At 49.2% G+C, this 27,315-nt stretch overlaps 2 protein-coding genes across 2 annotated transcripts; one reads left to right on the forward strand and one right to left on the reverse strand.

Moving 5' to 3' along the window:
- Positions 1-319: 319 nt before the first annotated feature.
- Positions 320-3,786, forward strand: TRMT112 (tRNA methyltransferase activator subunit 11-2). The gene is made up of 4 exons (XM_063316647.1): positions 320-481; positions 1,003-1,104; positions 3,301-3,393; positions 3,562-3,786. The coding sequence occupies exons 1-4, from the start codon at positions 401-403 to the stop codon at positions 3,661-3,663; spliced, it is 378 nt and encodes a 125-aa protein (XP_063172717.1). The 5' UTR covers positions 320-400; the 3' UTR covers positions 3,664-3,786.
- Positions 3,787-4,776: 990 nt separating this feature from the next.
- On the reverse strand, positions 4,777-20,494 carry ESRRA (estrogen related receptor alpha). The gene is made up of 7 exons (XM_063317183.1): positions 20,309-20,494; positions 17,121-17,466; positions 14,654-14,770; positions 11,794-11,919; positions 10,143-10,310; positions 8,684-8,953; positions 4,777-6,693 (listed from the first exon to the last, which is right to left on the reverse strand). Exons 2-7 carry the CDS (start codon positions 17,452-17,454, stop codon positions 6,446-6,448), a joined length of 1,263 nt encoding a protein of 420 aa, XP_063173253.1. The 5' UTR covers positions 17,455-17,466; positions 20,309-20,494; the 3' UTR covers positions 4,777-6,445.
- Positions 20,495-27,315: the final 6,821 nt, after the last annotated feature.

Raw genomic sequence — 27,315 nt, forward strand, 5'->3', positions numbered from 1 at the left:
AATTTCGCCACCGCCCATCTCACCTGAGAGTGACTCTGGGTGATTTGCAATAAAACTAAAATAAATACAAGTTAAACTACAATAAAACCATTATTCTTAAATAATATAAATATACAGATAAATATATAAAATCCAAGATGGGGATGTTAAAAAGTTCTTAATTAAAGCGGGGTTATGTTGGGCCAAGGTGGCCTCTCGGCGGCAAAATGCGGCTTTTATCGCCGCCCGGAACTGTCTCGCGCGCGGGTCGCGTTTCCCGGGGGACCAAAGCGACCGTTGCACAAGGTCGCCGAAAATGGGTGGGAGGGGCCGGCGGCTTTTCCCCCCCAAACCGGAAGTGGTCCGGAATGGATACCCGCGTGCGCACGCTCTGCTCCCTGCGTGCTCGCGGACTGAAAACATGAAACTCTTGACCCACAACATGCTCACGTCTCACGTGCGGGGCGTGCGACCCGGAGGAGGGTTTCCCCTTCTCATAAAGGTAACGAGGGTTGCAAAGCCTGTTTCCCCAGCCCATGCTTCCTGGTAGGCTGGACTACATAGCCCATCGCTTCGGGCCGGCCTCTCCAGTCTTGCCCCTGGTAGGAGCTGGACTCCGAGCCCCATCCCCCAGCTAAGCTCCCCCAGTTCTGCATTCTCCGGCTGTGCTGGATTACAACTCCCATCATCCCCAACCGCCCCCTCCCTTAGGTTTGTTAGTTTTAGAAATCCGGATGGGCACGAGATGGCAGCAGAGGGAGACAAAACTGGGCTGCCCTTTGAGGTGGGTCTGGTGGCCCCAAATCTAACACCCCCCCCATTGGAGCCTCCCGGCTTAGTCCTCCTCATCCCATCATCCCCAGCCTGGCTGTGGATCATTCTGCCTGGGAAGAATGGGAATAAGAATTGCAGCCTGCTTGATTGGGCCTGAGGCGTGCCCCATAACCATCGTAATTCGGGTTAAGCGTTTCCTGGGGTAATAGGGGAAGAAACGTGTGACCTTTCTCTCTTTTTGGCCCGCAGGCTACAGAGGTGAAGGTGAACAACATCGATTTCAACCCAGATTTCACGGCACGGATGGTGCCCAAAATTGAGTGGGCGGCTCTGATGGAGGCTGCAGAAAGTGTAAGTCCTCAGCTGGCCTCGGGGTGCAGAGGGAGAAAGGCAGAACAGAGAAAACAGTGATCCAGGTCTTCCTTCGTCTAGTCAGCTGGTTGTTATAAATCATTGCGTTGCGTTCTTGAACATGTGTATGTTTTTCAATATTTTTATATTTCCTTTCTTGCAAGTTGCCCCGGGGAACCGTGGTGATAAAATCTATTTATTGCAATTCTATTCTGCTGCAATCAAAAAGTCTCTGATTTAGGAATATGAACAAACCTATGCTTGAAAACAGGTCCCAATTAGTGCGGTTAATGAATCCCACAAATTGGTTGCGTTATTTGAAGTCGCGCTGTTCGAAGTGATCTTTCTACGGAAAATAGGGGAATTGGTTCCAGCTCGGTGGAAATAGGCAATTAAATTTTTTAAACATAGGTTTTTATGTGTTCGTTAATGAAATACTGTATAACAGTAAAAGAGGATAAATCCGTACCAAAGTGTAGCTGCTATAGCCTGTATTCTTCAAAATCAGCCTCTTTTTTGAGCTTTCCTTGAACAGAAACGTCCTCTTCTCCCCTTGGCACAAACCGGAATTAACATCTGAAACCCCAAGGGCAACTGCTCACACACTAGCCTCACACTAACTGAATTCTGGCTCTTATTAAACCCAACCTGGTATCAGTTTATAAGTCGCACTAAATAGAATTTCATGCTATCTGAACTCACGCTAATTGTGACTTACCTGTACATGAATGTAGTATGTATTTATTGAGGCTTCTCTGCTGCCCAATTCCTATTGGTTCAGGCTGAAGGAAGACTAGGAAGATCTGGCTTTGAGTCCACCCTCCGGCATGGAAGCTCACAGGGAGACTGTGTCAGTCACCTTCTTTCAGCCCAACCTAAATCTCAGGGTTGTTGTGAGGAAAATAGGAGGAAGGAGTACTGTGTACTCTATTGGAATTATCAGGGATCAACTCAGCATTGTCTCACAAGCATAGTGAGGGGTTTCTCTAGTAGACGTATCTCTGTTGTGCTTGTGGGATGTCACGTGGGTCACCTGATTTCCATTTCCTCCTCCTCCTCCTCCTCCTCCTCCTCCTCCTCCTCCTCCTTGGAGAGCCATATTAGTTTTTGGTAGCCGAAACTCAAGAGGAGTCTGGTAGCACCTTTACTGATTTAATACATTTTATTAAAAGGCATCGGCTTTTGTAAGCTGCGCTCACATCATCAGGTGCGTAGTGCTGCAGCTCGCGCAAGCTGGTGCCTTTTAATAAAAGGTATGTCACAAAAGGAGCTAGAGCAGATGTTAGGTACGAGTGACAGGGAACCAATACTGCTTTGCGTTGAGGGCAGTATTTTCCCCCCGAAATATTTGTGGGAGGTCATCCCCAGCAGAACCAAATGTGGATGGGAGTTAGCTTCATTCTCCTTGTCTGTTCCTCCTCCTCCTCCCCCCGGTTTGGCTGCTGAAAGGACAGATCGCTCTTAGCAGAGACCTAAACTGATGGGATGGCGAAGGAAACAAAATCTTGAAAGGAACTTAATGTGACTGATGGAGACAAACTGTGTAGGTAGCCAAGGATGTTCATGAAAAAGAGACAGATTGCAGAGGAAGCAGGAGGAGAAAACAAGGACAGAATTGTCAACTGTGTGTAGGGAGGGGCTGAGTTTGGGATCATGTTTCAAGCCCCCTCTAGAGAAGCCAGATGTCCCTTTGAAGCTTATTGGTAACAGACAACTAACAGGTAGTCCTCGGCTTTAGACCATTCGCTTAGCGGCTGTTCGAAGTTATGACAGCAGTGGAAAAAGTGACTTACGACTGGTCCTCGCACTTACAACCGTCGCAGCATCCCCATGGTCACATGATCAAAATTCAGGCATTTGGCAACCGGCATGTATTTACAATGGTTGCAGCATCCCAGAGTTACATGATCACCATTTGCGACCTTCCAAGCTGGCTGCTGACAAGCAAAATCAATGGGGGAAACAGGATTCACTTAACGACTGTGTGATTTGCTTAATGACCACAGAAAAAAGTCATAAAATTGGATGTGGTCACATGATGCCTCACTTAATGACTGCCTCGCTTAGCGACCTGTGTCCCGGCCTCAATTGTGTCATAAGTCAAGGACTCCCTTACAGCATACAGTAGATGGGGGATATACTCGTCCCTGGAGGTGAGCTTGTGACAATGACACCTGGTCTTCATTCCTTTCGCAGTTGGGTCACCGGTCAGATCTCCCCTCTGAGCCCATCACCGACTACGAGAAAAACGAAGATTTTCTTCGGAAAGTGCATCACGTCTTGATGGAGGTTTGACGCTTTACTTCTTTCTCCCTTAATTCATGGAACACGCCCAGCCAAGTCAGGAGAATGCTGTTTCTCTTCTGAAAAAGCAGCTGTGTGTTCTCGTCCTCCTCCTCCCCCACACCCTAAACCTGGATCGCTCTTTCCCAGCTGATTCCGTTCCTTCTTTGATAGGTGGAGGTGATAGAAGGTGTATTGAAATGCCCGGACACGGGACGGGAATTTCCCATCACTAAGGGCATACCCAACATGCTGCTGAGCGAAGACGAGACATGAGCTGTTCTGCTGTCGAAAAAGTGCCAAGACATTCCGAGAGGGGGAGGGGGGGAATATCTTCCCTGCAACCGTCTCTGCATTATTCTTTTGTGTATGTAAATAAATAGGAATGCTTAAAAGGTACTTCTTGGTGTTGACACAGAGTCCTCGGATCGGTGTCTAGTAGATCTGTTTGGAAATTGAATCACAGTTCATGGGTACTGTGGCAAAATGCTGCCGCCCAGATGCCCCGGTCCTAAAACACTCCTATATCTTGAAACAAACCTTTGTTTTTACAGGTAGTCCTCACTTAACAAACATTCGATTAGTGACAGCTCGGACTTACGACGGTGCTGAAAAAAACTGACTTACAACCAGTCATCACACTTACGACCGTCACAGTGACACCCCTCTTGGTCATGTGATCACGATTTGGGTGCTTGGCAATGGGTTTGCATTTACGACCGTCGCAGCATCCTGTGGTCACATGATCGCCATTTCTGAGCTTCCTGGCCAGCTTCTGGCAATCAAAATCAATGGGGAACTGTGTGACTCACTTAACACCCAGTGGTTAGCTTGACACCCACGGCGATTTGCTTAACAACCGCCGCAAAAAGTCGTAAAATCGGGTTGGATTCACTTAACGCTTCCTTTAGCATCCAAAATTCTGGTCCCAAATGTCGTTAAGCGAGGACTACTTGTATTCTGGGCAAGCATGCACCATTCTAAAGCTCCAACATGCTGGTCCCAACCAGACTGTTTTCCAAAAAGGCTTAGCGGGGTGTACAGCTTCCTCCCATTTTCGTTTTTTTAGGAGCCTTAAAATTATTTGAAAAAGTGGGGTAGGGAAGCTCTGCATTAAGGAGTCCATGCTTGGCCAGGAATTAATAGAACTTCCCTTCGTCCTCTCTGAGACTTCTAAGATACAGCTTTTCATTACTTTTATGCTGCTTGGATTGTCGTTCGCCGCCAGGAGCCGTGACCTTGAGACAGGCAGCCATCTAAACTGGGCTAATAAATAAATAATGCATAAAATGACTTGGCTAGATCTCCTGCTTCCCTGGCTGACAGAGACTTCAAATCCATCAGGCCAACGAAAGACGCCACTGTAAAAAAAGGCAGGTGCTAAATGTCGCCTTTGGCCGCATTGGCCTCGTTTTAATTTTTTTCAGTAATAGAGCTCTCTATGAATGTATAACCGCCTATACACAGATCAGAGGTATTTATAATATGTACACACACATAATTTAATTAAAAAAAAAATCCAGCGTCTGTTTTCCCACCTCCTTTTACTCCCTTCCCCCTCCAGGGCCAAGGTAATGTCACCCTGCCCCTTTGGGCAAGGGGCAAGTGAGCCAGCGAGGGGGAAAGATCTTTTTTTTTTTCCTGCAACAAATATACAGTAAAATATATTGCTATGTACATGGCTCTCCCGTTCAGGCCACATGGCCTCCCTTCCTAAATTTAGCGGGAAGGAAGGGAATTGAGAGGAAAAGGTGTTTTATTGCTTTGGGTAGAAGTTGAGTTTGGCTTGATGCGGGGGGGGATCACCTGCTCGGTCTGCTATGGCAAGGGGAGAGGAGACAGGGCATCACACCTGAAAGGAAAAAAAAAGCAGAGTTGCCTTTTTAACTATTGCTACATGGGAATTAAGTGAAGGATGGTGAACGAAAGGCCCTGCCTTTTTTCATCTCGGGGGGTGGTGGGTGGGCTTGATCCCTCGCCACAGCCCACCTCTTCCCCGGGTTTTAAGGCGGGTTACACGCAAAACAGACAGCCCCCTTGGGGAACCCAACTCTCCCCACCCCATTTTTTTTTTTTAAAGTTATTGCTTAAAAGTGATAATGCAACGTTCTGGGAAGGAAGGAGGGAGGGAGGGGGCAGGTCTTGGGGGCGGTGGGGGGGAGAAACGCAGAGGGCCGTCCCCCCCCCAAGAGTGCGCGGAGACAGCGTGGCATCGACAAGGCAAAGCGAGTCAGAGTCCCGTCTCCTTTCCCCCGTTCTCTGCGCCCCGAATTCCTGGGGCATCCAGTGACATCCGACAATGTATTAAAGTGCGCTGAATGAGAAGCAAGCCCAAGGGTTGACCAGGCAGCGTCGGGCAGAAGGGCTGGGCAGCAGGGCAGATGCCCTCCCGAAAGAAAGCCGAGGGAAGTCCGGCTTGGATTCTCTGTCCCAGCCCTGCACTTGTCGCTTCTGAGATGGGACAGCTCCAATTCCCCCACCCCGTCCCTGACAAGATCAAGACAGGAGCCCTCCTTCCCTGTGTCCCTTTCACACAACACTAAGCCAAATGTGATTGCGAGCGCTACCATAGCTAACCAGTGTTTCTCCACCTTGGCCCCTTGAAGATGGGTGGACTTCAACTCCCAGAATTCCCCAGCCAGCTTGGCTGGCTGGGGAATTCTGGGAGTTGAAGTCCACCCATCTTCAAGGGGCCAAGGTGGAAAAACACCGATCTAACCTCCCCCCCACCCCATTTCCCTATCAATAAATTAAATTTAAATATGGCTTCCAAAACATTTCTCCCTCTCTCCGCCAACCAGCCCCATACATCAGTCCCCTCCGGGAAGGGTCGCTGTGGTGTGTCTACTTTCCAATCGCACTCTCCGCTGCACACGAAGCTGTGGGGCGCCCGCAAGGTCGGCATACAGTGAAATGCATGTTAGCGTGGTATGCGAGGGTGGCGGGGATTCACAGCGCGGGGGAAACTGCATCCAGGCCTCCGCTGCATCCCGTCCCCGTCCTGGATGTCTTGCCTCCCCGCCTTGGAATCCGGCCCCCGATTCCCAGCCTCTTTTCTTCAGTCCATCATGGCTTCCAACATCTCCAGGAAGAGCTTATGCATGGGAATTTTGCCCTCCAGTTTCAGGCTGTAGAAATGGTGCAGGACCCGGGTGGCGGTTTGACGCAAGAGAGGGAGGGTGAGCAGAAGGCGGCCGGCTCGGCGAGGCTCCTCCGGGCGCCGCGATGCTTCGTACTCCAGCAACGCTTCGTGAAGCACGTCGCGGAGGCGTTGCACGGCCGCCATGTCCTCAATATGCACAGAGTCTGGAAGCAGAACGGGAAACAACGGGATTAAGACCTGGAGGCCCACTGGGAGCTGGAGAGAGCTGGCAACTTTTCCGATGGGTGGACTTCAACTCCCAGATATCCCTGGCTAGGGGCTTCTGGGAGTTGAAGTCCACGCGTCTTAAACCACGTCGGCTGGGGAGTTGAAGTCCACGCGTCTTCAAGCATGCTGGTTGGGGAATTCTGGGAGTTGAAATAAATCTAAAAGTTGCCGACATGGAAAACCAAGATGCTTTCCTTCCAAAAATATGCCATAAAACTAAAGCCCAGTTTGACTTCCGTGGAGTGATGATCACACACAGGCACAGCTGAGATTTCCACTTTCCCCACTATTTTGGAAGATGGCAGTGGTGAGAGGTCTTCCCTCCCCCACCATTTTTAAAAATTGCATGAAGTCAGTTCTAGGGCTGTCACGAATCCCACTGAATTTACTTCCCAGCCAAAAAAGTGGATGGAAACCACACTGCCGATGTTTAGTCCTCGCACTCCTGAAATGTGGTGGTGTGGGCAGAAAGAAAGCCTCTCCCATAAAGAAGAGGGTGGGGGGGCATGTCCAGCTGGGCAGTTCGATGCCCCCCCTTGAATTCCGAGGTGCATTTTAAAAAAGCCTAACATTAGGTTTAAAAGACGCACAATCAAAAAGAACACTATGGATGATAGACCATCTCCTGCAAGTTCAGAAAATAATGTCTTGGTGCGGGGGGGGAGGACATCTTCTGCTCTGAATTTTGGGCAGAAATGGCACCAGGAGGGAAGTGTTGGCACAGGAGGATGGCACAGAGCCAGACTGTTGAAGAAATAGCCAAAGCCTGCTTTTGCAAGCAAGTCAAAGCATGCATGGAAAAAATTGCAAGGAGCCACCCTGACTTCTTAAGAGGAAGAAGGAAATACACCAAAATGGAAAAGTCACTGTTTCATTGGGGTCAACCCAACGGCTGCACAGAGGGTCAGGTAAAAACAGGCTTGGCATCTGACAAGGTTTAGGCAGAACTTGAAACTAAAAGGAAACATTGTGGAAAGATCAAGAAGTCAAATCAGTATTTCTCAACCTCAGCAACTTCAAGATGGGTGGACTTCAAACTCCCAGAATTCCCCAGCCAGCATTTCCAATTCTGGGAGTTGAAGTCTGCACGTGCTGGTTGGGGAACTCTGGGAGTTTGAAGTCCACCCATCTTGAAGTTGCGGCTGCTGCGTATTATTTGCCGTGCAAAACCCTTTCTGCTTTGTATTTCCTCAACCAGACAGTGGATTGTTCTATCAAGAAGGAGTCATCCCACAGGACAGGGAAAAGGCTATAAATAAATAAAATGTTTAAAAGTAAACATTTTAAAAAGGCTTAATTCTATGATCTAAAGGCAGAGAATTAACTTCTCCCAGGAGGCTTGAAAGCAGGACCGGGATGAATGAGGACATTACATTGCAAATCTTTCAGGCTGTCTCTCCAGCCAGATTGATTGCAATCTACTTTTCCAAACAGTTTTTCCATTTATTTTTCTTTGTATATTATGGTTTTCCTGGTTGATTTTTATAAACCTCCATTTCCTGTCAGTGCCTGAGGCCATGCTCAGTTAAGCGGCTCAGTAGCACTTTGTCCTACACTGGAAAATCTTTTGTCCGTGTTTTGCTTGGATCTCTCTCTCTTTCTCCAAAATAAACTGAATTGGGAATAGGCTGCATCGGCGATCCCCAACTGGAGACATTTCCAGGCATGTGGACTTCAAATCCCAGAATTCCACAGCCAGTATGGCCGTGAGTGAGAATTCTGGGAGTTGAAGTCCACACAGCTGGAAGATGCCACTGTTGAGCTACATAATCTAGAGCTTATAAAAATGAGGAATTAAGCTCTCTGACTGCAGAGATTGATAGGTCAAGCGATAGGTCCCATCAACAGGTCCTCAATTCTGTATTTGCTGAAACTTTGGGATATTGCCTCTTCCCTTCCTGACACCTGTGCAGCTACTGACCTCACCTGAGTTGGCAAGGGCCAATGCCTTAAGCAGCACGTATTCCTCGCGCTCCAAGCGCAGGGCACGGTACTTGCGCACCAGCTGCAGGACCACCCCGCTGAGCTCCAGCAGCCCCGCCGTCCGGGCGGCCTCTTCGTCGAGAGCAAAGTCTTCTGCAAAGACAATCTCGTCTTCGCATGGCAGCGAGCGCCAGGCTACTCCAAGGAGTAAAACTTCCAGCCAGACGCTCTGCAGGACAGACATCTGGTCTGCCAAGGATAATGCTGGAAATCCTAAGCCGGAGGAAGCAAACCAGGAAGGGGGATGAATTCAGACGCAGATATCTGCCCGATCGCGTACAAAGAGTGCAAACCGCCTGCACGTAACCACCCAAGGGTATTTCTAAATAACGCAGGTAGTCCTCGACTTATGACCACAATAGGGACCAGAAAATTCATAGTGAAATGGTGCGGTCGTTAAGTAAGGCATCACATGACTGCATCTGATTTCTCAACATTTTTTGTAGCGGTCGTTAAGTGAATCACACAGTTCCCCACTGATTTTGCTTGTTGGAAGCCGGCTGGGAAGGTCGCAAACGGCAATCACATGACCCTGGGACGCTGTACCCATACTAAATACATGCTAAGTGCCTGAATTTCGATCACGCAACCATGGGGATGCTGTGATGGTCATAAGTACGAGGATGGGCCACAAGTCACTTTTTTAAAGCACTGTCATAACTTCAAACAGTTGCTAAATGAATGGTCGTAAGTTGAGGACTACCTGGATCTTGGTTTTTTTCTTATTTAAAGTCACAAGTGATTCAAACGAGGTTGTGTGTACAAGAAGACCACATTTCTTACCGAATGCTCTTTTAGAGGGCAGGATCCACAAGAGCCAATGAAATAGAATAATTAGGGAATATTATGTACCTCAGTTTCCTGGAGTTTGTACTACTTTTCACTACTCGAATGGCCTTTTTAAAAAAATCAGATGGGTGAGGTGGTGGGGAGATCTGGCTATGCTGTCCCGAGCTTCTTAGAAGAACAGCGGGGCCAAGGGCGATCAATAAATAAAATGAGCACAGAGGGAACGTACCTAAAATGGGAAGGTTATGTTACACTCTTTAATTTCACTTCTTCAGTGTACCTGAAACAAAATCTCCAGCGTCGTGTAAATTGTACAAATAATTTTTAAAAACATTAACCCAGGGAAAAAAGCTTGCTAGAATGAGAAAGACCAAGCAAAGGCATCCCCAGGGACTGAAATAACTAATTTTTGATCGGCTTCCCCCCGTCTGCGGCCTTTCCAGTTGTGCTGGGATTTAGACTCCCAGGATCCTCCATTAACAGGACCACGCTGGTGAGGCATTTTGGGGGTTAAAGGCCCAAGTCAGTGGGGCGGCTGGTCCAAGAAAACAGACTGAGAAGACAGCAGCGGGCACAGAGTGGAGGGCCGGGGGGGGGGAATTCCATGCCTTACCCGGTATATTTTTGGCCCAGCCAATGATGACAACAATTTCCCTGTCCGCCAGATCACACAAAGTACTAGCAGCTTTGGCAGGCCCTTCGGGAAGCGCTGGGTCGGGCATGGCGTACAGCTTCTCCGGTTCTGCTACCAGCAAGTGTGACACCATTGTGTTCATCGGTGCTGGGTTGGAAAGAAGAGGAGAGAAAAGTAGAGAAAGAGAAACCCTTTGGCTCAGGCAATTGCTTCATCCTTCTTCCTCTCAGCAAAATGACACCTGTACACATTCCCTATTGCCAGAGTCGGCAACTAGAAGACAAAGAGGCCGGTACAAGGGGCAAGTCTCTTCTCGCTTTAATTTTTATTTATTTTATTTATTTTATTAATTTACAGGTAGTGCTTGCTTAACAACCATTCGTTTAGTGATGGTTCGGACTTATGACAGTGCAGAGAAAAACCGACTTATGACCGATCCTCACACTTACGACTGTCGCAGCATCCCTGCGGTCATGTGATCACGACTGGGACGCTTGGCAACCAGTTCGCATTTATGACTGTTGCAGCATCCCGGCGTTGGGCGATCGCCATTTCCGACCTTTCCAGCCGGCTTCTGGCAAGCAAAAGCAATGGGGAACTGCGTGATTTGCTTATTGACCATGCGGTTCGCTAAAAGCTGGCGGTGATTCTCTTAACAACCGTCACACAAAAGGTCATAAAACCGGGTCAGATTTGCTTAATGACCGTTTTGCTTAGCAACTAAAATTCCAGTCCCAATTGTGGTCGTTAAGCGAGGACTACCTGTTGATGGCCACCCAACTCGCACACAGAACTCTTAATGTTCTCCTTCCATGCTTTTCCTGGAAATACAGCTGCCACGGCTTGTTTGCTCATTCATTCATTCATTCATTCATTCATTCATTCATTCATTCATTCAGCCCTCCATCTCTGTCACAACTTTACCCCCAAAGCCCATTTCTACCCTGAGAAAAATGGTAGGTTCCAAGCAACCTGCAATTGTACGACTGACGAACGCCTGGAGGGTGGGTGCAAACAACACAACTGGTGTTCCTCACCCCAGGTTAAAAAAGGCACAAGCGACACCACCTTGTGGAAAATCAGCATGTCTGGAAATACTTGGCCTTCTCTATTGCATGCTTGCATTGCTTGTATTCCCTTGCACGGCAAGGATGGATTTATATTGGGGACGGGGAGCCAGCAATGCAGCACCCTTCTCTAGGAATCCTTTCAATCCTGCCCTTGGGTTATGCCAGCCAAGTTGCCATGACAATGGGAATCATTTAAGGAATAATTTCCCCGTGCCATCACATCACCAGGAATCTTTCTCTCATTTTCCCACACTCATCCAGGCTGAATTTATCTACCCTTCCTGCCCATGCAAGGAAATCTTGGCCAGGATCGCCCAGATCCTGGGGTGGCTTAGCGTGGGTGCCAGCCCATCCTGGTTAAGCAAATGATGGCTTGGCAGCCTGCCAGGGGAAGGGCCAAACCCAGAGTCCACTTGAAGGTCAGGAGTGGCAAATGGGTCTCTTCTGGCCACACCCAATCATCTCAAGAACTGGAATTTGGAAGGGGTCTGGCTCCAACAGATGCTTCTGGACCCCCACCCCCAAATTAAGGGGGTGATCCAGCGGCTCAGGGAACTCACCCGACTTCTTGGCGGTCGCTGTGGCGATCTGCGGGGTCACAAAAGTGCTGGGGTAGGGGGCACCCTCCACCTCTGGTCGGCGCTTATATTTCTGTCGGCCTCCACGTACCCGATCGAGGCGTACCCCTGAAAATTGGCAAGGGGAAGAAGGAAGGAAGGATATGACTTGGAGGGAAACGCGCACCTCCATCCATTGCTAATGATTGCCACCTCCCTCGTGCGTTTCTCAAACACTCCAAATTTAACCTCAACTCTTTTATTCTCCCCCCCCCCCCGCCAAATCCTTCCTTCCAAGGAAGCACCTGGGATTTAATTGTGGCATGGAGGAAAAAATAACTCGCTTTATGCTCAGAGGCACTGTCTTCAGAATTTCCATGCCCACCTGAGGCAAAAGCATAGGCCGTGCATGAACACTCTGGAGCCTGTGAAAATCTGCCAGCCAACGTTCCTCCTTGTTCATCAACATGAGACTATCTGGTGTGGTTGAATTACGACTCCCATCGTCCCCACCCATGCTAGCTGGGGAGGATGGAAGTGGTGCTTCAGCAGCTGCTTGGAAAGCAATGGTTGGGAAGGCTGATGGAAAGATGGATCTATGAAATCCACTGTGAAGGAGAAGGAGATGGAGAAGGAGAAGGAAGGAAGGAGAATTGGAGGGGAAGGGGGGAGGGAGGAGAAGGAGACAGAAAGGAGGAGAAAGAGAAGGAATGGAGAAGGAGGGGGAGAAGGTGGAGGAAGAAGAGGGAGAAGGAGAAGGAGAAGGAAGGAGAAGAAAGGGAGGGGAGGGGAGCGAGGATGGAAGGAAGGAGAATTGGAGGGGAAGGGAGGAGAAGGAGACAGAAAGGAAGAGAAAGAGAAGGAAGGAGAAGGAGGACCTGCATCTATAATAACAACTATTATTATTAAGAAAGCAACAGACTAGCTTATGTTAACCCAGTAGTAAACCACGATTCAAGAAGCCACATTTTAATCTTACTGCACCCACAGCTATGGCTCTTCAAATAGTCTTGTGTGGCACACACCCTCCCGCAGCTGAGTCACTCCAGATTAAAACCCCCATCATCTAATAGCCATGCTGGCTGGGATGATGGAAGTTGGGGGCAAAAACATCTTGAAGGTGCCAAATTGGGAAAGGTTGCAAGTAGGCTGCAAAGCTATATCATCAATATTAAAATTAATGTGTAGAGTTTTATAGAGATTTTAAAATTGTTTCTCAAGATTATAAACCTAGATCTATACATTTAACGAACTAACGAAATAATAGAACAATGAATTTTAAATGTTACGATCATTGTAAATCCTGTATTTACTAATATTTTATTCTTCGCCCAAATGAATTATTACTTTTTTTAAAAAAAGGTTGCAAGAGGAATTGATGCCTAATTCAAAAGAGCGCAGGAAAATTGATCACCGGAGGCCCGTTTATAGAGAGTTTTATTTTATTGATAAGAACCACAGCATCATTAAAAGCTGGAGTCAACCTTGTCCGTTGCCTTTTTATTTTACAATGTTGTTATGTCTTTGTTCCTTGGAAAGAATTAACAAGAAATGTTGGGAAGCATAAAAATACAACCATAAAATGGAAAGCAGCACATAGATCAGAGAACGACAGCCTAAGGGATTTTTTTAAAAAAATGAAGTGTTTGGTAGTCCAATTCTTTGCTCAAAGTTGGGGAAAAAATCTGCAGCATTTCTAACAAAGCGGACTTGGCTTTTCAACAAAGAAGAATTAATTCAACTTAGTTACCAACTGGTACTTGATTCTCGTGTTAAGTGCTTTTACTGTCAAAATTTTTCTTTTAATCTTCAGTCAAAACTTATCCTTGTGTAAATTTAAACCCATTATAGGCCCCAGCTCATACGTAACACTTACGCCTAAAGTGGTTTATTTAATGTTCAGCTTCCAATGATATGCAAATTCACTTTAAGCAGGAAACTGTTTTTAAAAGAACAATCACCGTGTGAACCATGCTATGTGGTTGGCTTACAAAACCTAGCTTGTTTCAAACATGGCTTGCCCCTACATTTAAAACCTGAATCCTGGCTTACTCTTCTGGTTTTATGCCGTACTGTATCTCTTCTACGAAAAAAGGAAAACACCAACAAGGAATTGGTTGAACAAGGCACCCCTTGGCGTGCGTAGAAGACTGCACCGTGATCCACACATCACTTTAAGCCATAAGATGGTTTGCATGGTTCCGCTTTGGTCTCAAGTTGGAACCCAGTGAATCTAAAGCTCATTCAGCATCGTGCTTAAGCAAAAAAGGGGCTTTAATGGGTTCTTTAAGGGACTTTAAGTGAAGTGGATTAAATATCTATTCCATTTTATTTTTCACATCGTCCTCCCAGAACTGATCTGGGCAACAGGGGGTCTTCCAGGTGTTAAAGGTAAAGGTAAAGGTTTCCCTTGACGTAAAGTCCAGTCGTGTCCGACTCTAGGGGGCGGTGCTCATCTCCGTTTCTAAGCCTTGGAGCCGGCGTTGTCATAGACACTTCCGGGTCATGTGGCCAGCATGACGACTCGGAACGCCGTTACCTTCCCGCCGAAGCGGTACCTATTGATCTACTCACATTTGCATGTTTTCGAACTGCTAGGTGAGCAGGAGCTGGGACAAGCAACGGGAGCTCACCCCGCTGCGCGGTTTCGAACCGCCGACCTTCCGATCGACAGCTCAGCGGTTTAACCCGCAGCGCCACCGCGTCCCCCGTCTTCCAGGTGTTACTGAACTACAATTCCCAGCATCCCCCACTATGGGCCACACTATCTAGGGAAGCTGGGAGCTGAAGTTCAGCAACAGATGGCTCCGTTCCTCACCCCGTCGCGCCACTGAGGTTTAAGCCCCTTGTCCTGAAGCACTACCTTCTTTCAGCATGCCCACACGCAGGCACTTGGTGAAACGGCACGCCTGGCACGCTTTCCGGCGACGCTTAGTTATTTCACACTCATTGGTGGCTGGGCAGCTGTACTCGATGCTTCCTGTGGGACAGAGCGAATGGAGGCACATTAATGCACAATAGCACAAAACAGCAGAGGAGCGGACGGGCTGGTGTTCCCAGCCGATGCCAGGATTCCAACTCCCATCAGCCCCAGCTGGTGGGGGATTTGGGGAGCTGTTCTCTGGAGCATCAGCACAGCCCTTGATTTCACTCTAGCGAAAATCAGAGCTTAGTCTCCCAGAATTCTCAGCAGCGGCCCCGTGGGCTGGGGAATTCTGCGAATTGCAGTCCTCACAACCAGAAACCTTGTGCCTGGGGGAGTCGGATTCAATTTTCAGAGAGAGGTTGGGACTTTTCTCCCATTATAACTCCAATTTCTTATTTTAGATTGCCACTGCCACACCTTTTCCAACCCCAAAATGGGAGGAAACAGCACTGTCTGTTTTCAGCTATGATGGTCAAAGAAGATGCCGCAGAAAAAGACTTTACAGGTACAAGTTTACTCTATCTGTCCTATTGGCTCAGAAGCAGACTTATGACAGTGCTGAAAAAACCGACTTGCGACCAGTCCTCACACTTATGACCATCGCAGCGTCCCCACAGTCATGTGATCACAATTTGGGTGCTTGGCAACCAGTTCACATTTATGACCGTTGCAGCGTCCTGGGGTCACGTGATTGCCATTTTCAACCTTCCCAGCTGAATTCTGGCAAGCAAAATCAATGGGGAACTATGTGATTTACTTAACGACCATGTGACTTGCTTAATGACCTCTGCAAGAAAGGTCGTAAAATGAGGTCAGATTCAGTTAATGACTGTCTCACTTAGCAACCAAAATTCCGGTCCCAATTGTGGTTGTTAAGCAAGGACTACCTGTATATATTTAATTATTGAGTAGGCTGACAACCGGATGAAGCAATGATAGCTTGCTTGTAGGCAGCCTAACGTCCCTGCACTGGAAACAGAACACTGGGGCAAACAAGGTTTACGGCCAAATCCTGGTGGCTTTTATTCCTATTTTATATCCACCTCTAGTGCTACGGAATAGCACAGGAAAACTGGTTTCCTCAAGGCTGACAGGTTTTAAGGAAGTTGTTCTCCAGCTAAGGCATATTTAACTCACGGAATTCCCCTCCAGCTTCGTGAAGCAACAGAATTTAGCTGTGAGGAGTCATGGTGCAGACATGTGTAAAGTTAGAGAAGAGCATGGATTTAAGGCCAGGGGTGTGCCTTCATCAAGTTATTTGACATATTTGCTCCCAGAGAGTGTGCCCGAATAACAGCAGTCTTATTCTCATCTCAGATTTCCATGAGCCAAGGGGATTTAAAGAGATTTCAGGTTCAAAAAAAAAATGGTTAAGGTGAAAATTCAAGGGACATCCTAAAATACATAGTTCTTTCTATTGGCGGTTTCTGATTTATTTCTTACATTTATATCTGGACACTAAGGAAGATGACTTTGATGGAGATACGCAAGTTCCATTTACCAAAGCAACAGGGTGAAACATCTCTTGAGTCCACAACAGACAGATAATATCAGGAAGAGACTCAGACACTTCCCTAATTCACGGGAGCAGCGTTTCCTTGGCAATTTTAAGCTGTGTGGACTTCAACTCCCAGAATTCCCTAGCCAGCCAGCCAGCCCCATGAGGGCTGGGGACTTCTGGGAGTTGAAGTCCACACAGCTTAAAGATGCTAAGGTTGAGAAACACTGCTTTAATCATTGTATCACACTAGGTTAATCTTGGCCTCTAACATGAACTTGATCCTGCCAGCAGATATTTATCCTACTTGTTAAATGAAACCTCCGCGTTTGGAAGTAAAATACTACTTTTTTTAAATCCGTTCAATCAGGTCCAATTCTCGGAGACTGCCTGGACAAGTCCCAGCAGTTTTCTTGGCAAGGTTTTTTCAAGAAGTGGGTTGCCGTTGCCTGCTTCCCAAGGCTGAGAGGGAGTGACCGGCCCAAGGTCACCCAGCCGGCTTCCTGCCTAAGGCGGGACTAGAACTCACGGCATCCCGGTTTCTAGCCTGGTGCCTTCACCACTACGCCAAGAAGATCGGAGAGCTTCTGACACAGAGGTTTGCTTCAGAAAAGCTAAGGTAGTCATTAGGAAAGAATTCAACTGAGTGCAGGGTATCAAACCCGAGCCTTATTTACGGCAAAGTCAAGGTCGAAATCAGTGTGCCTTTTTCTCTAGCCCAAGTAGCATAAGGGGCGAGAAGACACTCGACTTTTGGACGGAAGGACAATTCCTACCAAGCTCTCAGGTGACAGACTGAGCTGGTATTAGGCTGAGCTGGTATTAGGGCGGAAGAGTGTGCTTCTATGTGGTTAACAGCGGAGAAGGTGGGACTTAAACAGAGCAGCCAGGAAAGGAAGAACTGACCTTGAATCGTTCGCTTGAAAAATGCTTTGCACGCTTCGCAGGAGGCCACGCCATAGTGGTACCCCGAGGCGATGTCACCGCATACCAAACACAGTCGCTTGGGCATGGTGCTTAACATATACTTTCCCCTGCCAGGAGCCTCATCTGGGTCGTCATCATGGCGTCGGCGGGATGCCCCCGTCCCGGTGGGTAAGGTGCTTGCAGGCTCGAGTTCAGCAGGTGCTCCACTGGTGCTTGTGTCCGACGAGCCACTGGGGCTGTGTTGGACGAGGCTATCTGGAGAAGCTGGCTCGGTTTTAATGAAGAATTCCGTCCGGCGTTCCCGGGATGACATGGCTGGAGAGCTCTGCAGGAAGGGGGCAGAAAGATAAACCAGGTACCATCAGAACAGCTGGAATAACCCAAAGAGGGTGTTCAACCAACATATTTATTCAGATTAAAGTCCTAGTTGGTGCATTCGCACAACCAACCAAGTTTGGTTTGTTCTTTCTTTTGGGACTTGGGCAAACACAAGCCTGCTTGATTAGCTTACAGTTCCGTGTCTTGTGTGAACCCCGAAAACCCAGTTTAGTAACTGGGTTTCAGCTGTGTGGTGGGACCAACCCCCCCACCACGCAAGTTTTTAAGTCAGAAGCTAAGTCCCGGATGCAGGAACCAACGGAGGAATCTCTGATCACTCAGACTCCGTGGAAGGAGGCAACTTTTTCCTCCGCCCATTTTAAATTTGGGGTGAGACCCAGTAGAAAAATCCCCAAATGTTCCACTTCAGAAGAAACCCTAATCAAAACACGGCCTACTCATTTTCTGTTCATGCACCAAGGCAATTATTTGCCTGCCTTTTTAAAAAGTGCATCTGAAGTGAATTCAGCTACGCCTCAATTCACGAAATTGCACGCCTCACTCGAGCTGGGGGGGGAGAGACATATTTCAAGGTTTGTTAACAAGCCAGGGCTTAAATTCCAGGGGTAAATTGGGACAGCTGAACCCCTGCAAAACCAGGGTTATCGGGACAGCCACACTGTAACTCCTCCACTTCTGATGATTAAATCACCAAGACGCAGTCCTCAAGAAATCGGCCGTGACTGCACTGTAATCTTCCAGGTTTCAAGACGAGCGTCTTTGCAGACTGAGGGGGGAGCAGGGAAGCAGCAGGATCCCCTTTGGGGGGGGGTGAGCTGGAATGATCCCCCCCTCCAGCTGACTTCCATGCCCCCCACCTAGTTGCTGGCACAATCTGCAGGTCGCGGCACCCAGCCAGGAGACTGGAACGACTTCAAGGTCACTCCAGGGAGATACAATCAGGCATGGCCGGTGGGGGGGGGGGTTGGCAGGAACGAATTGGAATCGGTCACCTTGGCTGCCTCCCCCCCTCTCATTCCTTCCTCCCTGCGCTTCCAAGGATGCGTCCCCCTCCTGAAAATTCAGGAATTCAATCTGCCTGGCCTACAGTTAAAAGCTGCCATCTTTCCTTCCTGCCTATACTACTCCCTGCCTTAATGATGAAGTGCCCCCCACAAGCCGTGGTCCATACAGACCACGATCATCTGCAAACGAATCTTTGGATTTGCCCGATCTGGCCCTTTGCACATGTGTCAGCCAACCGCCTTCAGAATCTCTAGGGTGGTTGCCCGAAATGTCTGGAAATGGAGGGGTCACGGAAAGCTGGCCTCAAAAGAGGAGGGTGGAGGTCCCTTAGATTTTAGATTTTTTTAGATTCCTACCCTTCCTGTTTCTAACCAGGAATTTTCAAGCATGTTCCCTAATTTTCTTGTAAAAACTGGGGGGGTGGGGGGTGGAGGGATGCTACCTGCAGCCAACCAGCTGTTTTGTTAATACCCTGCATGGGAACAGGGAGCACAGAGGACCAGTTAGAGGACTCCACCGTTCACACAACGCTCTAAACCGACTTCACCAAGCAATCGTTTTTGTTTTCCGACTTTTCCCAATGCGGGCAGAGGGACCTTTGTCCCCTTTGCATCAGCCAGTCTCCTGCCTTACCTAATTGAGAGCAAAAGTGGAATTTACGCAAGAAGGGGAAACTGGGGAGTGGGGGGGGAGCACCAGTCAACTTTCTCCCACCCTTTGGCTGGCCAAAACCGTTTGCCAAGTATCTGTCCAAGTTTCTAATTCAAGGGAAGGGACTTTATATAACCCCCCCATGCAATCTCAAATCAGTGACTCAGGGAAGCTGCAGGGCGTATGTCCCCGCGCCCTCCGCAATTCCTCCATGGCTGCGCACGGTCTCCCGGCACCCCGAGGGCATGTGACCATCCTGCGGACGCCTCCAGACATCCTTTCTCCTGCAAAGCCAGCCTTGGCAACCTTTGACCTCTCCTGGAGTTCATTCTTGCCCTGCTCTGACCGGCTGCCCCCCTCCGCCCCCAGCAGGCCACAGTGCCTCCTAGTGGCCCAGGTGAGGGGGCATGTTGAAATCAAAGGACCCTCAGTGAGGAGCAACCCGCGTTCACACATGTCGTGGTGCAAAGGAGTGGGCTGCACGCCAATCCCACTCCGGCCTTGAGAAGCACCCCCGATCCAGGTGGGGGAAGCCCCCAACCTATCGAGAGGCGCTTGAGAAACCATGGGGGGGGGGGCTTTCTCTCACACACACATGTCCTGCCACCATGTGCTTTTGCCCCAAAACAGCAAGCTGGGTGTGTGGATGGCTGGGTGGGTGTGTGATCCTCCCACCCCCAGCTCTCCCAGGCCACCACACCTCCCTTGCGCTAAATCCCCACATCCCCTTGCTTGCACCCCCACCCCCCAAACTCAGGGCAAGTGGCAGTGCATCCCCACACATGTCCAGGAATGCGCTCTCGCCTTGCGCCAGAGGGCGCCCACCGGCGCCTCTCCACCTCCCAGCCAGCAAATCCCCACATTGGGCCACGATTTGCCGGCGGTGACATCCCACCGCAGGCAGGCGGTCCATGCATGCGCCCCTCTCTCGCCCCCTGCCCGAGCCCCGGTGCGCAGGAGGGTGGGCTGGTGCGGCGCCCCCCGCCTCCCTCTGGCCTGTCCCCGCGCCCCCCCGCGCCCCCCGGCCCCTGAGACCCCCAAGGGCCCCTCCCGGCCCTGCGCCCGCCGCCCTCCCCGCGCCAGCACGACCGCGATCGCGAGCAGCCGGCGGGCCGGCGGGGGGCCCTGGGCGGCGAGCCCCCGACCCCCCCCCGCTCCGGGATCGGACTGACCTTGGGGCGCGGACCAAGGGCTCGGGGCGGGGGCGGCCGGGCAGGGGCCGCTCGGGCGCACGGGCGCTGGCGCGCGTCCGGGCGGGTGGCTCAGTGGCCCCGCGCGCCGGGGACCGGCCGGGCCATGGGCAGGAGGAGCCGCGCGCTGGCACCGCGCTCTAGGACACAAAAGGACATCGCAGCCCACTTCCTACTCGGCTTCCTCCAGCTGGCGGGGGCGGGGCCTGGGATGCATATGCAGAGCGGAGGGGCGGGGCCGCGGGCCGCGCCGGCCCTTCCCCTCCCCTCCCCTCCCCTCCCCGCCTGGCCCGGCGGGGCTGCGCGCGGCCCCTGCGAACCGGCGGGGGCGCGCCGAGGCCGGCTGCGCGGGCGGGCGGGCGCGGCGCCGCGGGGCTGCGGGGCGATTGTTCTACAGTAGCCGCGAATGGCTACTTTGAATCAGGACCGGGATAATTACGCGGCAGGGCGGGATTGGCCCCGGCCGCCCGGTGCCGACCCGCGGGCAAGAGATTCCAGGAGCGAACAGGGATCGTGATAGGAGATCCCTGGGAATGCACCGTTGAATTAGCAGCGAGGGATCATCCTCGTGCAAAAAAGTCTGAATAGATCTGGGGGTGGGAGGATCACACACCCACCCACCCAGCTTGCTGTTTTGGTGCAAAAGCACATGGTGGCGGGTCATGGGGCAGTGAGGAGAATAGTCATACTTGGGGTTGGCTGGTGCCTTGAAGTGCCCCTCCTAGGCAAGGACTGAATGAGACCATCTGGATTTTATTATAGTTGGTAACTCTGTGAAATTGTTTTATAGTGTACTTTATATCGGAATTTTATTATATATTTATTGGTTTATGTTGTAAACTGCCCAGAGTCCCTCCAGTTGGAGGAGATGGGCGGTGACAAATTTGATAAATAAATAAATAAATAAGTCAGGGAAGAGAAACCTCGACCCACGTGAAGCTTCCAGGGCCAGGGGCAGTCTACCTGTGCCAGGGTTTGGAGGAGAGATGATAATGGCCGGTAATTCGTGGTGAAAGAAAAGGCCAGGGAGGAATGGAAAGGTGGGAGGGGAAAGTTAATTTGGGGTGATCCTTAATGGGGTGCCTAGGGAAATAGAGCATTAGAGAGATGCAGAATAATCAGAAAGTGGATTGGATAGCTGGTAAGTGAGTATTAAGGGTATGGGATGAACAGAAAGGAAAGAGACGGTATTCATACACAGGGAGTCCTTGCTTAACAACCATTCGTTTAGTGATGGTTCGGACCTACGATGGTGCTGAAAAAACAAAGTTACAGCCGGTCCTCACAGTTATGACCGTCACAGCGTCCTATGGTTATGTGATTGCCATTTTCAACCTTCCAGGCTGGCTTTTGGCAAGCAAAATCAATGGGGAAATCACATGATTCACTTAACAACCATGTGGTTTGCTTAATGCCCACAGTGATTTGCCTAACAACCACTGCAAAAAGGTTGTAAAATTGGGTTGGATTTGCTTAATGACCACTTTGCTTAACAACTGAAATTCCAGTCTCCATTGTGGTCGTTAAGCGAGGATTACCTGTAATAAATAGTAGTGAAGCTTAAGGGGAAGGTGGAACAGAAATGTTATAATAAAAAGTAATACAAGGGGAAGACAGGTTATATATTTAGGAAGCAAATACTAGGCTAGATGGAACTTCCATGTGCAGAGGCAGTTGGCCTCTGAGCAGTACATGCTGAAGATAATTCTATAGACATCTGAGTGGCATTTGCCCAAACCAATCAACCTGACCCAGTGAAACCAATAACCAGCATTCTTATTAGGCAGGATAGAGGGAGCCTCCAGGTGCAGTGACAGTTTATCTTTCAGTAGGTAGCTGAAAGATAGCTGGCTGGGGCATTCGGGGAGTTGAAGTCCACACATCTTCAAGCTGCCAATGTTGAGAAACACTGCTGTGAAACAAGAGGGCAGTGAAGAGAACCCTAACATGATGTTACAAACTTTGCCCTGCAAAAGTTCAGAAAAGAGGAAGCATTTTTTAAAAAAAATACCTCCCTTCCACCTCAAAAGACTTCCAGACTGGAATACAAAGATCAGTATCCCAAATGCGGCAATTGCTCTTCTTGAGTTTGCAGTCTGGGAGGCACAACACAAAAGGAAAAGTAATCAGGGTGGAAGAGGAAAAAAAAAAGCAAAACCAGGAACAGGAACTGAGTACACGGATCTTCTAAGGACCTGCTTGGCTCCCCCACGTACTAATAGGTTGCTTCTCAAACCAGATAGGCCGGCTAGTACCAGTTCTGATCTTTTGAACCTGCCATTCAACCAACAGTCTTGCCCTGGGGCTCTCTAATCAATCCCTGACCTCTTTTTCACCTCCATTACCGTTCTTCCCCCTTGACTGCTGTAGCTTTTCCACTCAGCCAAATGCACCTTCTCAGGACATCCAAAAACTCTTCTTGCGCAAAAAAAGTGTATAGAGTAGAATGACCTGATCTGGCAAAGCCCTTCCTTCCTTCCTTCCTTCCTTCCTTCCTTCCTTCCTTCCTTCCTTCCTTCCTCCCCCTTCCTTCATTTTCTCCTTCCCCTTCCTTCCTTCCTTCCTTCCTTCCTTCCTTCTGCCTCAAGTTGCATTAACGTGATTTTCTGGTGACTTGGCTAAAATTTCTACATTTCTCCAGCTTCAAAATTCTGGGTTTCTGCAGGAAAGGTGCTGGGGAATTCTGGAAGTTAAAGTCCATGCATTTAAAGTTGCTGAGCAACACTGACTTAGATGATTCAGGCAGCTATGTGGCACTTCGCTTGTTATGGAGCCAGCCACCCTGGCTGAGGACGATGGGGTTTGTAGTCAGCACACCTGGAGAGTCTCAGCTGTGCCTGTAGTCCTCCAGGCTCTTTGCAGTCGCAACACTGGCCAATAGGTGTCACACTTCCCCCAGAATAAACTCGGCACCCTCCCTATTTCACCCAATCACAGAATGGAAAAGAAAAATAAAAGCAGGAAATAATCGTTAGTTGTTCAGCCTTTCCCACACTCTGGAATTAAGGATCATGCTTCCAAACTCCCAAGTAAAATGCCTTTTTTGGAAAACAAAACAAAACAAAACGCCTTCATATCCACAGCTACTGGTGTGTTTCAAAGGGACTTTATTGCACTGTTGCATTCTCACAATACGCTTAACCTGGATCCTGAACTGACCCTTTCTCTGGGTGCGCACTATACCCTGAATCACAAACTGACCAAACAGGCTTTACATGACACAGCAGGCTGGTAAAAAAAATGTAAAACGTCCCAGGATGAGCCAAGGCAGCTTGACCTGCATGTTCAGGGTGTTGTGCGAATGCAACCATACAGTACTGTGATCAGCTTCTCAGATGCCCTCAGGAGCAGAATGCTGCCTCTGCAGCAAGATTCATCCTGCCAGTCTGAACAGCCCCCAGCTGGTTTATAGCACTATCTCTTTAGAAATTGAACATGTTGGGTTTTGTTGCTTGTCAGACACCACAGAAGTGAGGAATAAAGGATTCTTATATTTCTGGAAGGACCACAGAGATGGTTAGAGCAGTGTTTCTCAACCTCAGCAACTTTAAGATGCGTGGACTTCAACTTCCAGAAGCCAGGCTGGGGAATTCTGGGAGTTGAAGTCCATGGATCTTAAAGTTGCTGAGGTTGAGAAACTACTGATAGTCCACAATTGGGACCAGAATTTCAGTTGCTAACTGAAGCAGTCATTAAGTGAATCTGACCCAATTTTACAACCTTTTTTGCAGTGGTCATTAAGTGAATCATTGTGGGTGTTAAGCAAACCACATGGTTAAGTGAATTGTGCGGTTCCCCATTGATTTTGCTTGCCAGAAGCCAGCCAGGAAGGTCAAAAATGGCAAACACGCAACCATGGGATTCTGCGAAGGTCATAAATGTGAATTAGTTGCCAAGCGCCCAAATCGTGATCACGTGACTGCAGGGGACACTGCAATGGTCATAAGTGTGAGGATAGGTCATACGTTGGTTTTTTCCAGCGCTGTCATAAGTCCGAACCATCACTAAATGAGTGGTTGTTAAGTGAGGACTACCTGTAGTGAGAAAGGGCAGATCTATTAGAAAGAAGCCAAAGTAATACCTACTGATCAGGAGCTGTCAGGCCAGAAGGCTGTGGGAGGCATTTGGCCCAAAAGCCTTCAGCTTTGGCCTTGGGCTCCATTAGTTACTGGTGCCACCAGTTTAGGAGAATTTCATTCCAGGAGAAAGGTCAGAGCGATGCATCACCAGTGATAACAAGATCGGTTGGTGGGATAGGAAATAGCTTGGTAGAAGAGCTGTGGTCGAGAAATCAGAATTTCCCCAGGTTTGTGGTCCACGTCACTGAAAATTAAATATTGTATCTGATAGATGATTGAGAAAAGACCCCTGACCAGGCTTGATCATCAAACCAAGGGCACATTTAGCCCACAGTTCTGGGTCAGATACTGCTCATGGGATGCATACAAGCCCATAAGCCTGTGCCTGCAACAGCAGGTATCAGTCAGCTGATGAAGCTTGCAGCTTGCCATTGACCCTCTTCTGCTGCATGAAAACATGGAGTTCCCCTTTAAGACCACCTAACTGGTGAGGACTAGCGACATGCAGTGGCTGCCTCACCCAGCAAAATATTAAATTTTAAAGAAATTGGTAGAGAATTTGCAAAATACAGCCTAGGCCCGGTGGGGCACACCTCTGGGTGAAATTGCATGGCACATAGAAAGTGGCATGGATTAATGGAGGCAGAAAAATGCCAATGTGGAAAACCTGCTTGGAATTTAATTAGACATGCCATGTGTTCTTGCCAGAGGGGTGCAGATGGTACCCTGGCTGAGCTAGTGGCTGGTAGGTCCTGGCTAGCAAAGGACTTTCTTGAGACACACAGATCTCAGTTAGATCCCTGACAACTACAGATTTTGTAAAAATCTTGTCGTCATAGCAGGTTGCAGGGCCCAGTTGATTTTTGCTGAGCTAGGGGAAAAAATAGGCACGATTTGATCTGGTTGTTCCTTGGATAGAAATTCTCAGCCTGTAGGCTAGACCGGATTGGCAATGGCCGACCACTTCTGTGCCGTTGCCAAGAAAACCACACAGACATGTCCCTGAAGCTCGGAGCTGGACTAGATGACCTCTGAGGGACCTTCCGGCTGCATGATTCTGTCATACAGTCAAACTTGATTCGAGAGCGGCTTGACCCATTTTGGCAAACACCGGGTTACTTGGTCAAAGTAATTTGGCCAAAAGGTGGATTGTTAGGTGGGAATTTAACCAAGGCTGAAGTATGAGCCCATCCTTTCGGGCTCCAGAGCAAATTCCTTTGTTTGGGTTTTCAAAACTGAAACCAAAGATGGAGGAAGACTGCAGCGGATGGGCATGCATGTGGGTGTGGGTGTGCGGGTGCGTGCGCATGGAGAACGATGGAAGTCACGAGCAGAACAAGAAATTCGGCCAGAGCAGCTGCTGAAAGTCTAGAAAAAGAAACGCAAATGTGGATTGGCACGGGCGCCCGGGCTCGGCTGGGCTGACTGCTAATGGCTTGGCATTTCCGCCCCACTTTAGTGCTGGAGCCCGATCGATTGTGGGCAGCCACAGAGAAGCTCAGGTGATGGATCGGAGTTGCCGAGAGCCGACCACTTCTGCAGCAACGCAGATACATCTCATCAGGGTTGGGTGGCATGGGGTGCCTCGCCCTTTCCTATCCAATGGGCCAGGTGGTCCCACCAAAGTTAAGTGCCAGAAGACACCTGCGGGGTTAGAGTTCAGATCCTGCCCCAGATGCAGCCTCTGGACTGGTTTCTCCCCAAGGGGCGATCTGTGGCTCCGGATCTAGCCACAGATCCATTCAGGAAGAAAAGATCAGGTGATGGCCTGAGCATTCTTCCAGGACGGTCCAGGATATGAGAAGAGAACTTCATCAACGGTTAGGCCGGTGTTTGTCAACCTCAGCAACTTTAAGAGGTGTGGACTTCAATTCCCAGAATTCCCCAACCAGCATGGATGGATTTCAACCCCCAGAATTCTCCACCCCGCATGTGCGGAGTTCAACTCCCAGAATTGGAATTGCTGGGGAACATGCTGGCTGGGGAGATCTGGGAGTTGAAGTCCACATGCTGGCTGGGGAGTTCTGGGAGTTGAAGTCCACATGCAGGCTAGGGAATTCTGGGAGTTGAAGTCCACACCTCTTAAAGTTGCTGAGGTTGACAAACACTGAGCTAGGCAATAGGAGAGGGGGAATTTTTCCATTGTTCATGGCTTGTTCAAAGCTAGACATTCACTGGCTCAGCTTCTCTTGCCCATAGGCTTTGGCTGTGATAGGAACATCGGCAAGATTTTCCCATCCAATAGAGCCAGAGAGTCAGTGAGGAAGGCAGAAAAAAGATCCAAGGGACCTGGAGGGTGGGGAGCATTTGCCATGCAGGCTCTGGAGTCTGGGTGGAGGGGGAAGGCCAAAAGATACACCCATTGGTAGCATTCACAGGAAATGCTTAACCCAGAAATCTGAGTTAAGCCATTTTCTGAGTTTGCACAGCCCACTAATCCTAACTAACGGATGCATTTGCAGCCAAAGCAAACCCAAAAACCAAGCTCAGAACTAACCCAGATCTGCATGTTGGGCCAACCCAAACCTGGCCTGGTTGTGTGAACTCAGCCAGGGAACAGCAAGATCATAAGACTGCGGGTCAAAGGCCGAAATGGCCAACATGGAACCTTATAAAGGTTGCTGAGCTTCTGGCCTCCCTCATTACCGGCCAAACCAGCTGAGGCTAATGGGGTTTGTAGTTCTGAAAAACCTTTGGGAACACAGCCTCAGAGGACAGCTAGGTGGCTTCATCAGCACGGTGCTTATTTTTATTTCTTACTTAAATTAAAAATAAAGATCTATTTCTGCCCAAAACAAACCAGTGCTTGTTCTCAAGTAAGACGCATAGCTTTCGGAAGGGTGGAAATCCCCAAAGATGCTGAAGTCCAAGGCCTAAATTTATCTAGCTGGACTCCAGGGTTTTGCTGAA

Source organism: Candoia aspera, chromosome 17, assembly GCF_035149785.1.
Source record: "Candoia aspera isolate rCanAsp1 chromosome 17, rCanAsp1.hap2, whole genome shotgun sequence".
NCBI lineage: Eukaryota > Metazoa > Chordata > Lepidosauria > Squamata > Boidae > Candoia > Candoia aspera.